The sequence below is a fragment of the Coregonus lavaretus genome, assembly GCF_964263955.1.
Source record: "Coregonus lavaretus genome assembly, chromosome: 5".
Taxonomy (NCBI): Eukaryota; Metazoa; Chordata; class Actinopteri; order Salmoniformes; family Salmonidae; genus Coregonus; species Coregonus lavaretus.
In genome coordinates, this window is record NC_139992.1 from 60291001 (window position 1) to 60307278 (window position 16278).

General features: G+C 42.8%; 1 protein-coding gene across 2 annotated transcripts in view; it reads right to left on the bottom strand.

Moving 5' to 3' along the window:
* Positions 1-15902, bottom strand: part of LOC311129546 (solute carrier family 35 member F5-like) — a 33337-nt gene extending 17435 nt beyond the window's left edge. Inside the window, exons 1-11 of one of the 2 annotated variants that reach the window (XM_084161852.1) lie at positions 15730-15902; positions 14675-14747; positions 14434-14575; positions 13765-13914; positions 13544-13609; positions 13313-13394; positions 5141-5331; positions 4432-4513; positions 4095-4182; positions 3943-4007; positions 3516-3620 (exon numbers count right to left, since the gene is read on the bottom strand). In XM_084161852.1, the coding sequence (XP_084017978.1) occupies positions 3516-3620; positions 3943-4007; positions 4095-4182; positions 4432-4513; positions 5141-5331; positions 13313-13394; positions 13544-13609; positions 13765-13914; positions 14434-14568 (964 nt within the window). In that variant the 5' untranslated portion in view covers positions 14569-14575; positions 14675-14747; positions 15730-15902. The remainder of the gene's footprint in view (positions 1-3515; positions 3621-3942; positions 4008-4094; positions 4183-4431; positions 4514-5140; positions 5332-13312; positions 13395-13543; positions 13610-13764; positions 13915-14433; positions 14576-14674; positions 14748-15729) is intronic. The other variant, XM_084161853.1, reaches the window with a different exon arrangement.
* Positions 15903-16278: the final 376 nt, after the last annotated feature.

Consider the following 16278-nt stretch of genomic DNA (forward strand, 5'->3'; position numbering starts at 1 on the left):
CTCCGAGACCGGATTGTGTCGAGGCACAGATCTGGGGAAGGGTACCAAAACATTTCTGCAGCATTGAAGGTCCCCAAGAACACAGTGGCCTCCATCATTCATAAATGAAAGAAGTTTGGAACACCCGGCCAAACTGAGCAATCGGGAGAGAAGGGCCTTGGTCAGGGAGGTGACCAAGAACCCGATGGTCACTCTGACAGAGCTCCAGAGTTCATCTTAGGATATGGGAGAACCTTCCAGAAGGACAACGATCTCTGCAGCACTCCATCAAATCAGGCCTTTATGGTAGAGTAGCCAGACGGAAGCCACTCCTAAGTAAAAAGGCACATGACAGCCTTCGGAAAGTATTCAGATCACTTGACTTTTTCCACATTGTTAGGTTACAGCCTTATTCAAAAATGTATTTTTAAAAAAAATCCCCCCCTCATCAATCTACACACAATACCCCATAATGACAAGGGCAAAAACAGTTTTTTTTAAATGTTTGCTAACTTATTTTTAAAAACTAAAACGGATACATCACATTTACATAAGTATTCAGACCCTTTACTAAGTACTTTGTTGAAGCACCTTTGGCAGCGATTACAGCCTGGAGTCTTCTTGGGTATGACGCTACAAGCTTGGCACACCTGTATTTGGGGAGTTTCTTCTCTGCAGATCCTCTCAAGCTCTGTCAGGTTGAATGGGGAGCGTCGCCACAAAGCTATTTTCAGGTCTCTCCAGAGATGTTGGATCGGGTTCAAGTCCGGGCTCTGGCTGGGCCATTCAAGGACATTCAGAGACTTGTCCCGAAGCCACTCCTGCGTTGTCTTGGCTGTGTGCTTAGGGTCGTTGCCCTGTTTGACGGTGAACCTTTGCCCCAGTTTGAGGTCCTGTGCGCTCTGGAGCAGGTTTTCATCAAGGATCTCTCTGTACTTTGCTCCGTTCATCTTTCCCTCGATCCTGACTAGTCTCTAAGTCCCTGCCGATGAAAAACATCCCCACAGCATGATGCTGCCACCACCATGCTTCACTGTAGGGATGGTGCCAGGTTTCCTCCAGAAGTGACGCTTAGCATTCAGGCCAAAGAGTTCAATCTTGGTTTCATCAGACCAGAGAATCTTGTTTCTCATGGTCTGAGAATCCTTTAGGTGCATTTTGGCAAACTCCATAAAGGCCTGATTGGTAGAGTGCTGCAGAGATGGTTGTCCTTCTGGAAAGTTCTCTCATCTCCACAGAGGAACTCTAGAGCTCTGTCAGAGTGACCATCGGGTTCTTGGTCACCTCCCTGACCAAGGCCCTTCTTCCCAGATTGTTCAGTTTGGCCGGGTGGCCAGCTCTAGGAAGAGTCTTGGTGGTTCCAAACTTCTTTTAAGAATGATGGAGGCCACTGTGTTCTTGGGGATCTTCAATGCTGCAGAATTTTTTGGTACCCTTCCCCAGATCTGTGCCTCGACACAATCCTGTCTTGGAGCTCTACGGACAATTCCTTCGACCTCATGGCTTGTTTTTTGCTCTGACATGCACTGTCAACTGTGGGACCTTATTTAGACAGGTGTGCATTTTCAAATAATGTCCAATCAATTGAATTTACCACAGGTGGACTCCAATCAAGTTGTAGAAACATCTCAAGGATGATCAACGGAAACAGGATGCACCTGAGCACAATGTGTGTCTCATAGCAAAGGGTCTGAATACTTAGGTAAATAAGGTATTTCTGTTTTCTACTTGTAACACATTTTGTTAAATTCCTAAAAACCTGTTTTCACGTTGTCATTATGGGGTATTGTGTGTAGATTGCTGAGGATTATTTTATTTTTTAATCAATTTTAGAATAAGGCTTGAACGTGACAAAACTTTCCTTCTGAATACTTTCCGATCAATATATACACTGTTTGCACAATTATTAGGCAAGTTGTATGTTTCAGGATTAATTGTATTATTGAACAACTACAGTGCTCTCGGTCAATCCAAAATGTTAATAAACCTCAAACCTGAATATTTAAGAAAGTAAAAGTGAGGTTTTGGCTTTCTTTGGAGAATATCTATGTGTGCACAATTATTGGGCAACTATTAGTGTGCAGAATTATTATGCAACTAAATGAAAAACAAAAAGTTCCCCATCTCACTTGTTTATTTTCATCTGTTAAAGTGAGAATAATAAACAAACAACTCAAAATTTATCAAAAAAATCATTTCAAAAAAATATCAGTGACCAATATAGCCACCCTTCTTTTCAATAACAGTCATAAGCCTTCCATCCATGGAGTCTGTCAGTTTCTTGATCTGTTGACGATCAACTTTTTGTGCAGCAGCAACCACAGCCTCCCAGACACTGGTCAGAGAGGTGTACTGTTTTCCTTCACCGTAAATCAACCGTTTAAGAAGGGACCACAAGTTCTCAATAGGGTTTAGGTCAGGTGAGGAAGGGGGCCATGTCATTATTCTTTCATCTTTAAGGCCTTTAATGGCTAGCCAGGCAGTGGAGTACTTCGATGCATGTGATGGAGCATTGTCCTGCATTAAAATAATAGTATTCTTGAAAGATGCAGACTTTTTCCCTGTACCACTGCTTGAAGAAAGTGTCTTCTAAAAACTGGCAGTAGGTTTGAGAGTTGAGTTTGAGTCCATCTTCAACCCGAAAAGGTCCAACTAGCTCATCTTTAATAATACCAGCCCATACCAGTACCCCACCTCCACCATGCTGGCGTCTGAGTCGAAGTGGAGCTCCGTGCCCGTTACTGATCCAGCCACGGGCCCATCCATCTGGTCCGTCAAGAGTCACTCTCATCTCATCAGTCCATAAAACCAGTCTTCAGATATTTCTTGGCCCAGTCTTGACGTTTCAACTTATGTGTCTTGTTCAGTGGTGGTCGGGTTTCAGCCTTCCTTACCTTGGCCATGTCTCTGAGCACTGAACACCTTGTACTTCTGGGCACTCCAGGTAGGTTGCAGTTCTGGAATATGACAGCACTGGAGGATAATGGGTTCCTGGTAGCTTCACGTTTGATTCTTCTCAAATCTTTGGCAGTTAATTTGCCTATTTTTTTCTCAACATGGTTCTTGCGACCCTGTTGACTATTTGCAACAAAACGTTTGATTGTTCTGTGATCATCCCCCAATATCTTAGCAATTTCAAGAGTGCTGCATCCCTCTGAAATACTTTTTAAAATTTTTGACTTTTCAGTCAGTTAATCTATTTTTTGGCCCATTTTGCCTAAGGAAAAGAAGCTGCCTAATAATTATACACACACCTTGATATAGGGTGTTGATCTCCTTAGGCCACACCCTCCCTCATTACACAAATACACATCACCTGATATGCTTAAATCCAATAAGGATTCCAGTTTATACAGCTTGGAGTTGGGAAATATGCATAATAATGATATAGTCAAAATACTGACTTGCCTAATAATTGTGCACACAGTGTAGAGTTATATCAGGAAAGAAATTAGCATATGAAAATCAGCAGCAGACCAAGCTGCCACACTTGACTCTAGTAAGAAAGCTCATAGATATAGCTATGATCTACTTACCAAAGAACATGGGGATGTCCAGCTTGTCCTCCCGGTCCACCTTCCTCTTGATCATGACGATGTAGACTGCGTACAGAGCAGCCCCAGCCAACGACCACAGAGAGCCTGAACACAACATGACTTCATCACGTTATCTTACGCTAATACATTCCTGTATCATGAGTTACAACTCTCATGGTTACACACCAAAGGGTTTTTCTGCTAGCAATGCAAGCAAACGTGACATCGTGGCATGGCTTGCACTGGTTCAATAATACATTGTATTTATATGACACAAGGACGCTTTAAAGTAGTAGATCAAGTACAGTACAAGACATGACAAATACAACCAATTTGAAGTGGGATAGGAGGGTAACAGGAGGCAGGAATAAGGAATATAATTTTGAGAAAGGAAGTTTATCTGGAGCACTTCTATCTCCCTGGTTACCTATAGTGCCTTTTCCGTCAGTGCTATCCATGCTGGAGAAACTGACCAGAACCACTCCTCCCATGCTACGGGGAAAGAGACCAGAGAAACAGTGTAACTACAGAGTAACAACCCAGAGTAACTACAATAATTCAGCTGATGTCAAGGCTTACCTCAGAGCCACAGCTAAGAGCTTGGACAGAGTAAAGCGGTCGCTGCTATTACTGGGAAATATGGCCGCCAGGATGAGGGTGAAGAGACCTGGAGGAGGACAATAACAGTGAGACCGTTCACAACACGTACTGTACAGAGTTCAACCTGTTCAAGGTGACATGTTTAAATACACATGCTGTGGTTTTCCAACATCGGAACATTTCTTTGCAACAATGTTATTCCAAAGGCCCAATAATGACTATTTGAAAAAAGTAATAATCAGTGTTTTTTCTATTCATTGTAAGATCCTACATGTAAATTTGGCTGAGTAATGTCACATTTAGTCTATGGACTCACCTGAAGTGGAGGACAGAATGTTCACTATGGCAACCTGCGTGTCCGACAGGGCCTCTTGGTAGGAGAGGTTGGCTAGGAACCACTGTGAGGGAGAGAAGTAGGAGAGGGAGAAGTGTCAGTGTGATACACCTCTGATTTGTACCAAAGATGGTAGTTTACTTACTATTACTCATTGTGGGTGTAGTCTACCCTCAGTTCTGGGTCATTGCTCATGTGGGAAATGAGTTATGATACAAATATTTGTTTACAAGCCCAATGTTGGTAAGACAAACGAGTTGAGGATTCTGCATGCATAATGTGTTAATTTATACTCATTTACACTATTCATGAAGGGAAAAGTCCAAAGCCATGACTTCTTGAGGGTATTCTTTAGCAAAATTAGTAGTCCCACCAGCAATAACTCATCAATGATAATAAGAGACATTTTAGTCAATTTACCTAGCAAATTGACAAGTTCAACTACTAAAATTAAGTTGAGACGTCAAAAAGCTCTTATAGCCAAATGCATTTGAACCAGATCCCAAATGCAGGTACTCCAAAGACACATTTTAGATATACTTTTTCCCCCCTCCAACTTAATACGGAAGTTCCAAGCTAGTATACAGAACATCTGAGAGTCTACCAAGTCATATGTCTACAGACACTGACAAAACAAGTTCCCTCACAGGATAAAAATAAAGTTAATTGAATTAGACTTTAATTAACTTACCACAAAGCAGAAGAAGAAACTGATCTTGGCCACGTCGGTGACGGTGAGCTTTCCCACTGTGCGGAGCATGGACTCGTGGTCCTTCGCGGCGGGGTAGGACATGCGTGATAGCTTGGCCTCCAGGGCCTGTGTGGACGGGAGCTGGCGCACCTCCATGATGTTGCTGAAGCGCACCCGCTGCTTTTTATAGGCTGAGAGGTTGGAGGGAAGGGGGGGAGGGGAGGGGAGGCGGGGGTAAATGGATCACAGCATGACCAATAGAATGAACCAGACAACCAAAACCTTAAGCTAACGCATGCTTTTATTCTACCCATGTCATTTTTTTAGGAACCAAAACCATGAGTACATTTTGCACAGTAATTCTCTGAAAAGCATCTCGTACCCTATACTGTGCTTTAGGCACTATAGCCTGGGATTGAATAGGGCAGCCTTCGAATTAAAACCACAATTACACTTTCCTCAAATGTGACCCATCACTTAAACTCAGCCAAAACAGAGATAGTTCTAGTTCCAAACAAAGAGATCTGCTGTTGGATCTGACAATCAATCTCGAAGGTTGTATAGTCGTCTCAAATAAAACTGTGAAGAACCTCGGCGTTACTCTCGACCCTGATCTCTCCTTTTTCCATCTTCGTAACTTTGCAAAAATGATGCGGAAAAGCTCATCCATGCTTTTGTCACTTCAAGATTAGACTACTGCAATGCTCTACTCTCCGGCTAAGGCACTAAATAAACTTGGTTAGTGCTAAACACGGCTGCTAGAATCTTAACTAGAACCCAAAAAGTGTATCATATTACTCCAGTGCTAGCCTCTCTACACTGGCTTCCTGTTAAGGCTAGGGCTGATTTCAAGATGTGACTGCTAACCTACAAAGCATTACATGGACTTGCTCCTACCTATGTCGCTGATTTGGTCCTGCCGTACATACCAACAAGTAGGCTACGGTCACAAGACGCAGGCCTCCTTATTGTTCCTAGAATTTCTAAGCAAACAGCTTGAGGCAGGGCTTTCTCCTATAGAGCTACATTTTTATGGAATGGTCTGCCGATCGATTTTAGAATGCAGACTCAGTCTCAATCTCTTCAGTAGGTCCTATAATTGAGTGTAGTATAGCCCAGGGGTGCGAAGGTGAACGGCAAGGCACTGGAGTGACGAACCACCCTTGCTGTCTCTGCCTGGCCGGCTCCCCTTGGATTCTCTGCCTTTGACCCTATTACAGCAGTCACTGGCTTGCTCGGGCTCTCCCATCCTTCCTGTCCTCAGGCTCATGCGGTGGGGGAGATCTTCGGGGGCTATACTCGGCCTTGTCTCAGGGTAGTAAGTTCGTTTTTTGATCCCTTTGGTGGTATGGGGGCTGTGCTTTGGCAAAGTGGATGGGGTTGTATCCTGCCTGGTTGGCCCAGTCCGTGGTCCTCCGACCACCCCTGTCTCAGTCCCCAGTATCGACACTGCAATAGTCTATGTGCCGGGGGGGGGGGGGGGGGGGCACTAGGGACAGTGTCATATCTGGTGTAATTCTCCTGTCTTATCTGGTGTCCTGTGTGACCTTAGGTATTCTCTCTCTCTCTCTCTCTCTCTCCTTCCCCCTGTGTATGGACATCAGGGATAAAATTGTAGACCTGCACAAGGCTGGGATGGGCTACAGGACAATAGGCAAGCAGCTTGGTGAGAAGGCAACAACTGTTGGTGCAATTATTAGAAAATGGAAGAAGTTCAAGATGACAGTCAATCACCCTCGGTCTGGGGCTCCATGCAAGATCTCACCTCGTGGGGCATCAATGATCATGAGGAAGGTGAGGGATCAGCCCAGAACTACACGGCAGGATCTGGTCAATGACCTGATGAGAGCTGGGACCACAGTCTCAAAGAAAACCATTAGTAACACACTACGCCGTCATGGATTAAAATCCTGCAGCGCACGCAAGGTCCCCCTGCTCAAGCCATTGCATGTTCAGGCCCGTCTGAAGTTTGCCAATGACCATCTGGATGATCCAGAGGAGGAATGGGAGAAGGTCATGTGGTCTGATGAGACAAAAATAGAGCTTTTTGGTCTAAACTCCACTTGCCGTGTTTGGAGGAAGAAGAAGGATGAGTACAACCCCAAGAACACCATCCCAAACATGAAGCATGGAGGTGGAAATGGCCCCATACTTTGGGGATGCTTTTCTGCAAAGGGGACAGGACGACTGCACCGTATTGAGGGGAGGATGGATGGGGCCATGTATCGCGAGATCTTGGCCAACAACCTCCTTCCCTCAGTAAGAGCATTGAAGATGGGTCGTGGCTGGGTCTTCCAGCATGACAACGACCCAAAACACACAGCCAGGGCAACTAAGGAGTGGCTCCGTAAGAAGCATCTCAAGGTCCTGGAGTGGCCTAGCCAGTCTCCAGACCTGAACCCAATAGAACATCTTTGGAGGGAGCTGAAAGTCTGTATTGCCCAGCGACAGCCCCGAAACCTGAAGGATCTGGAGAAGGTCTGTAAATCAAATCAAATCAAATCAAATTTTATTGGTCACATGCGCCGAATACAACAGGTGCAGACATTACAGTGAAATGCTTACTTACAGCCCTTAACCAACAGTGCATTTATTTTAAACAAAAAAGTAAGAATAAAACAACAACAAAAAAGTGTTGAGAAAAAAAAGAGCAGAAGTAAAAAATAAAGTGACAGTAGGGAGGCTATATATACAATAGAATAAAGTGACAGTAGGGAGGCTATATATACAGGGGGGTACCGTTGCATAGTCAATGTGCGGGGGCACCGGCTAGTTGAGGTAATATGTACATGTGGGTAGAGTTAAAGTGACTATGCATAAATACTTAACAGAGTAGCAGCAGCGTAAAAAGGATGGGGTGGGGGGGCAGTGCAAATAGTCCGGGTAGCCATGATTAGCTGTTCAGGAGTCTTATGGCTTGGGGGTAGAAGCTGTTGAGAAGTCTTTTGGACCTAGACTTGGCACTCCGGTACCGCTTGCTGTATGGAGGAGTGGGCCAAAATCCCTGCTGCAGTGTGTGCAAACCTGGTCAAGACCTACAGGAAACGTATGATCTCTGTAATTGCAAACAAAGGAGACCCATGGGGCGGCGCACAATTGGCCCAGCGTCGTCCAGGGTATGGGAGGGAATGGCCGGCAGGGATGTAGCTCAGTTGGTAGAGCATGGTGTTTGCAACGCCAGGGTTGTGGGTTCAATTCCCACGGGGGGCCAGTATAAAATAATAATGTATGTAAGTCGCTCTGGATAAGAGCGTCTGCTAAATGACAAAAATAATAAAAAATAATAATAATAAAAAATAAAATAAAATAAAAATAAAAAAGGGGTCTGTACCAGATATATTAAAGTTATGCTTTTCTGATGTATCAAATACTTATGTCATGCAATAACATGCAAATTAATTACTTAAAAATCATACAATGTGATTTTCTGGATTTTTGGCCATTGTGGAGAGGTTGGAGTCTGTTTGATTGAGTGTGTGGACAGGTGTCTTTTATACAGGTAACGAGTTCAAACAGGTGCAGTTAATACAGGTAATGAGTGGAGAACAGGAGGGCTTCTTAAAGAAAAACTAACAGGTCTGTGAGAGCCGGAATTCTTACTGGTTGGTAGGTGATCAAATACTTATGTCATGCAATAAAATGCAAATTAATTACTTAAAAATCATACAATGTCATTTTCTGGATTTTTGTTTTAGATTCCGTCTCTCACAGTTGAAGTGTACCTATGATACAAATTACAGACCTCTACATGCTTTGTAAGTTGGAAACCTGCAAAATCGGCAGTGTATCAAATACTTGTTCTCCCCACTGTATGCGCAAAAATAACCTAAGAAATAGGTTAAATTACCAGAGATTCTCACTCTGTCCATTGTTTTAGGCTATCGGTATTAGGCCTACTGGGCTATATCAGCCAACAGGCTAAACATAGTTTGAAAGAGAGCCAGAGTTGGAGGAGAGCATACACTTGCACTTTCTCTTGAGCAACGTTTTGCATATAGCCTACCTTTAGGAGCGGGACGATTTGCAAATAAATGGTAATAGGCTATTTATTGAAAAGGAAAAGGCGCAAAGAGTGAGCGTTGCGCCTTTTCCTTTTCAATGATGATCAAATTTTTGGGTTGCACCTGCCCCATGCTTCTCCACCCATGCATATTGCCTACTCTAATTGAGTCAAATCAAATCACATTTTGCTAAGTTACTTAGGAGCCATGAACAGGAGCGACCATGTCTATCGCCGCCATCTTGTCAGATCCAAACAAATGCACACTTGATCCCGCACGCCCAACTAGGAGAGGAGAGATAGGCTACTTAACTTGAAGCAGCGAATGATGAGAGTTTGTGACAGAGATTTGCTTTTAATACAATAGATAGGTTAACGTATACAAAACGGAAAGACTACCGTTTCCAAATAATCTGCGGGACTAAAAAAGAAATGTTCATCCTAAAGTTCTCAGTCTGACCACCCGCTCCCTGCAGCATGAAAAATAACGACCGCGCAACAATGATCTCGGTCAGGGCCTGTAATGCAGCCCTCTAGCGACATACTATAATCATCCAATAACGATCAGCCAAGACAGAAATATGAACTCCTGTTACAGCTCAACACCCCGCTCTGTTGGTCAACACTGCAAAGTGTATTTTCCATTCTACAACTTCATTATTTGCTAAGGTCTTTACATGTTTCTTCCTAGGAAAACCTAGAATTCTGAATGTTTGTTTGAATTGTTATGATATAAATCATTCTTGTGAAGGCTTTGCATTCCGTATCCAAGGGACCCTAGAATTCTGAATTTTTGGTTAAATTGTTGCCAAGAGAATTTCTGAATTCTGAATTCAGTCCACACCTGGCAAGCTAAGATTCCTCTGACTTTTCTGTCTCTCTGGCGGATAATTATAGAACTTCATTGGAACAACTTTCATCAACTCTTGCAATCTTATTCTGAATCAAAGATCTGACGATGTTTACCATTGGAACAGTAACCTTAGTTGATACCATTGGAAGGTTTGAGCCTGTGATCTTCACTATTGGTGGAGATGAGAGCGAGTCTGATTTTGATGTTGCCTCTTCCATGTCTCTGGAGGAGTTTTACAAATCTGTTGTGAATTCTACCAAGAGCTGGGATGAGACCCATGACATCATAAGATACTATTACAACAAAATAATTGAAACGAAGGATGCACTGTATGTGGACATTTGTGGAAAGGAGAACAAGCTGAATGAGTTTCAGGACAGAAAGAATAAGCACTTAGAAAGAATCAGAGACCAGCTGGTGAAAACGATCAGCTGTGTGGAGAGAAGTCGTCCATGCATTTAGTGCCACTTTAAGAAGAATGAAAGTCCTTAAGAAGAATCGGTCTCAAGCTGCTCCTTGAAAATATCCTGAAAATATCAAGAACCAGAGGATGGAAGCTGAGGTGCAGAGGCTTCAGAGGCAGCTGTCTGTCAATCAAATCCATTCGCAGGCCCGGAGGGCGGCATTACTGATTGCCAGCCAAATTACAGGACCATTCATGATTGTAGACTGTCAAGAGGGCTTATCTTACATCTAACAAACCATGAATAACAGTAAATAAATTCAAGTTATGTGAGGCTCCTTATCCCCACAGTGTTCAGGATTAACATATTCTGTCCGTTAATGATATTTTAATTTGACCACATCTAGCTCTCTTATGTAGAGAACAAAGAGTGCCCATAGGGTGAAACAAGTCAATTATTGAAAATAGAAAATATCATCTCAAATACCAAGGCAGTTCACAGGATTCCTACTCTTCAACATGATCAAATATTGATTCTTCAGGGTTCTTTCAACAACACATCATTTCTATCTGGCAAATGTAAGTGCCTTCAGAAAGTATTTACCTTTTCCACACTGGCCTGACAACTTCTAAAGCTTGAATTTAAAATGGATAAAATTGAGATTTTGTATCACTAATCTACACACAATATCCCATAATGTCAAAGTTCTTAGTTTTAGAAATTATTACAAAATAATTAAAAATGAAAAGATGAAATGTCTTGAGTCAATAAGTATTCAACCCTTTTGTTATGCCAAGCCTAAATAAGTTCAGGAGTAAAAATGTGCTTTAAGGTCCCTCGGGCGCATAGTGAATTTCAAGCACATATTCAGCCACAAAAACCAGGGAGGTTTTCCAATGCCATGCAAAGAATGGCACAGATTGGTAGATGGGTAAAAATATATACAAATAACAGACACTGAATATCCCTTTGAGCATGGTGAAGTTATTGATTGGGCTTTGGATGGTGTATCAATAGACCCAGTCACTAAAGATAAAGGCATCCCTCCTAACTCAGTTCCCGCTCAGGGATTTTACGATGAGGCCAAAAGTAATTGTAAAACAGTTACATAGCTTAATGGCTGTGATAGGAGAAAACTGAGGGTGGATCAAGAACATTGTAGTTCCTCCATAATACTAACCTTAAAGACAGAGTGAAAAGAAGGAAGCCTGTACAGAATAAAAATATTCCTGTTTGCAATAAGGCATTAATGCAATACTGCAAAGAATGTGGCAAAGAAATTAACTTTTTATCCTGAATACAAAGCATTGGAAGACAGATCCAGTATTCTAAATAATGTCACAGGTCTGTGTCGGATCAGAAATGATTGTCACGGGTCTCGGGTATGTGTAATTTTAACTGACTTGTCCAGAAGGGCCCGTACAGATCCGAATGCGACTGCTGCAGTAGAGAAACAGAGATAATTTATGCTGCCACTCTTGCTTTTCAAGAGAGTGGAGCGTGGCGCGTGTAGCTTGCTGTTGGCCAATCACAAGTCAATAAAGCGGCAATAGGCTACAGTCATAGAGCCTCCATGTGTGGCAAAAGTTAGGAGATATCTAATCAATGGAAGATGGAATTAAAATGACGGACTTAAAAGTTAAAGGAGAAGGACAGGCTACAATGACCAAGAGCCAACAGGTAGGCTGCTACTAAATATTCTGAATGGAGTTGTTGTTATTTGTAACTGTAGGATGAGAAAGTGCATACACTGCAGCCTCAATTAGCCTAGCTAGCTAACGTTAGCTAGCTTCTCCCGGATTGATGCAGTAAAGACAGGTACTACGTAATCATATTTGATTATAAATAACCTAGCTATGGCAGCTATTAGTCTACTATAGTGCAAATCGGCTTGGTTGGTTGCTGTCCCTTGTCTCTCCCTCCCTCCTCCCTGTGTCACTCGCTCACAATACGGCCCCTACCCCACCTGCTAGAGCAGCACCACTCTCTCCCTCCTCTCGCGCTTTATCAGCTCCTATTCATAAAGTAGCTTTAAAAAAAAGATTTTTCTGCTGCTACCCTTTCTCGGATCAGGTCTGGATCTGACCAGGTCTATACGGAACGGGTCTAGTTGTCACCTCTAGTGCAAAGCTCTTAGAGACTTACCAAAAAAGACTTACAGCTATAATTGCTGCCAAAGGTGTTTCTAACATCTAATGCACATTCCTACACAATCTAATATGACCAATGGCCCTTCTAGCCATCTCTATTTAGAACAAAAAGTAAGCAAAAATGCCCACAGTCATTAAGCTAGGTAAGAGATTATTAAATATATGTTTAGGTGATTGATAAGACTGAACTAGATCCATGATTACATTTACACTTTAGTCATTTAGCAGACGCTCTTATCCAGAGCGACTTACAGTTAGTGCATACATTATTAAAAAAAAAAATATATATATATATATATATATATACTGGCCCCCCATGGGAATCGAACCCACAACCCTGGCTTTGCAAACACCATGCTCTACATCCCTGCCGGCCATTCCCTCCCCTGGACGACGCTGGGCCAATTGTGCGCCGCCCCATGGGTCTCCCGGTCGCGGCCGGCTATGACAGCGCCTGGATTCGAACCAGGATCTCTAGTGGCACAGAGACAACTGCGCCACTCGGGAGACACAGTATTGACTCTGGAGGCTGAATACTTTTCTAACCAAGATATATGAGTGTTTTATTTTTCATGAATTTTTCTTCCACTTTGACATGAGTGTTTGGTGTAGATCGTTGACAAAAAAAATGACAATTATATTCATTTTAATCCCACTTTGTAACGCAACAAAATGTGGAAAAAGCAAAGGGGGTTGAATGCTCCTTGAATGCTGTCTTCTAAAGATGTTATTTCTCTATAAAAAAATAATAATGTTAATACTCACTGGAATCACAATCTCCATTGGCACAGTTTGTCTGTTCAGTCGGAAGGTCCTGAAACTTCACTGGAACATACAGGGGTTCACTCTGAAGAAAGAAATATAGACTTCAACTAATGCACTCAACTAAAAGGATTACTTATAATCATCCCATTCATTACAGTATATTCAGGCAGCCAACAGTAAAATCTAAACGAGAGTAAGAGAGAATACAAAAAGCTAATCAATTATACTCACTAGGGTATGGTCATTCAAACTGGTGTCATTGATACAGGGGGTAAAGTAGGCCTCGGCATCAGCAAACTGTGGAGAGAGGTGCTGTAGGTTAGCAAATCAACATTACCTTAGTATCAAAGACCACTACTAAGATACAGCACTAAGCAACAATTCATCTTTAGATGGAAACAACGATGTATCATTGCCCCCCTGTGGTTGTGAGACATCAGTGCTATTCGTACAAAGGCTGCGTGTCGTCCCTGGAGACTGCCCGTGCATTGCTGTCTCCATGGCCGCCACAGCAGGAACCCCAGCAGGTACAGCACAAACATGGAGGTCTTGGTGAATGTGCTGAAGAAGGGCTTGTTGTACTCCTGCCGCTTGAATATGTACTGGGGGAAAATAGAGAAAATACTAATATGACTTAATGTCTGGAACTTAAAACCAATCCAGTGCAGATAAAAATAAATAAATAGGGAGAGGTCACTTTGAAACTACTGAGATGTGGCTATTCCTAGTATTCAAAACTGCCCCCTAGTCCCTACTTGTGTAGTTCTGAAAAGGCTGGACATATATTATTAGCAACATGCCAAAAACATGACCCCACTAGAAGGCAAGGTGAAGCTCCTACCATATTTCTATTCAACCCTTTTAAATCTATGGGGTAGGGGTTAGGGGTCAAGCATTGTCTTATAATTGAGCACTAGTCTTAAACTTTAGCATATTAGCCAAAATAAGGGTTGCCTAACCCAGGCCATCCAGTTCTGCAGTGTTGCTGGTTTTCATGTCTCCCTGTGCACCCTCGGATTGTCTGGAGAGTGCACCTGCCAATCAGTTCCAAGCTAAAAAGCAAATATAAGAATAAGTAGGCCTGTGGAACCAGGGGACTACAGGAAGTGCTAGTGTCTTACTGAGGTGAGCTCAGAGGAGGCCACCCAGATGACATCCACCAGCAGGAGGATGACCACCCCCAGGGCTGTGCGTCTCCGCTGGGCCACTGTGCTGCCCTGAGACCCCATCCGGTTCATGAGGAACACCCACACCATCTGGACACTGCTTGACACACACACACATTTAAACACTTTTCACAAACTGTAATACCAAACACCAAAATGTCTGAGATGTTCTTCAGATGTCACACAGTGACAGTACCTGGAAATCCTAATACAGGATTCTTCAGAGTTTTGGACGTTCCGACTCTCCTCAGTCAGGCAGGAATCTGAAACTGTGTCAAAGTAGATAATGAGAAACATTGTGCAACAGTCCTCCTATCTGCAGTGCACAGAGCTCATCATCTGCAATCTCTTAGCAATTACTATTGTTATGTAACACTGAATGTTGCTGTTGGGGTGAAAATCCATTTGGACATCTGGAAACCAGAAAGATGATATAGGCTAGGCCTAATTGTTTGGTGAAAACAGTTTCACAGGACACAAGAATGTGGGTTTTCTTCAGAGCAACCTCAACCAAAGCTACTGTCTTTTTTGTGACATTACAAACTCAATTTAACACACTATTCTCACATCTATTCACTTGCTCTTTTGAACTGGTTTCCCCACAAATACATACATGGTCCTAAGTGAGGAACGCCCAGACCCCACTCTATCCCTGTCAGACAGCGCATCACATTTAGAACCTTCTTACACTTTCTCACCACTCTCTCAATGCGTTCTGCCCAGGGCAGCCTATTGTCAAAGTACACCCCTGGGAACCTGATCGTCTCCACCCTCAGGCGTAGCTCATCTCCCACCTTCAGCCTGATAAAGAACACGGTCTGAGTTCTCTATAGAAAACCTGAATCCCCACCTCAACGATTGCTTCCTGTACCTTCCTGACTGCGTTTGGTACATTTATTCCCTTCTTCCATAAGGCCCCATCATCTGCAAATAAAGACCTACCAATAGCTAACGTGAGCTAGCAAGAGCAACAATGTCTTCCTCTGCTCACCACGACTCACAAGCTTGTTAGTTACAACATCATGCAAATTAGACAGCTGCTAGCTAGCTAATTCAGTGTACCTGTATTAACTTACAATATAGCTAGCAATGTATTTTTGTTGCAATATGGGACCTGCAGTACTGTAGAAACTGACGGAGGCCATTGTTAGCTAACATTAGCTAGCTATCTCGAAGTTTAACATTACAGCTAGCTATCTAGCTAGCTAGCCGGCACCATCAACAACAAACCATTCGTATTTATCTAGCTACCGTTAGATGGCAAGTAGGCTTTGTTCTATTTGACGTGGTCGTTACTTCTTCGCCTTTGCAGAAAAATACAACTGCTGGATCATCGGTAATAAACGTACAGTATGTGATGACAACATAAATATCTCAACTGGTTTGGATGTAAATAGCAACACTCGTTCTTCTTCTTCTTCTATGGTATATTGGCGATCACACAATCGAATGTGCAACCCGCCACCTACTATGCGGATGGAAACAGGATTCCCCAAAAAAACTGAACAAACAAAAAACGACCAATAAAATAAAATAAAACAACTTTTCTGTTAAAAAAATAAAACAGATCGGATCCCTACACAGGCCCAAGGGGAACCTGGGAGAGCGGTTCTTCCGGTCTTCAGATGTAAAATCCTTAAGTCCCAAAAACTTTTCTGCTGCAGTAACATTCATGACCAGTTTTTAAAACTTATTTGAGACTTGTGCTGTACAGTTTATAACTGTGGCTACACGCTTCTTCTTCTTCTTCTTCTGGCTTTCCAGCAGATTAGACGCTGTGTTGCCTTTCGCAGGTCGGAG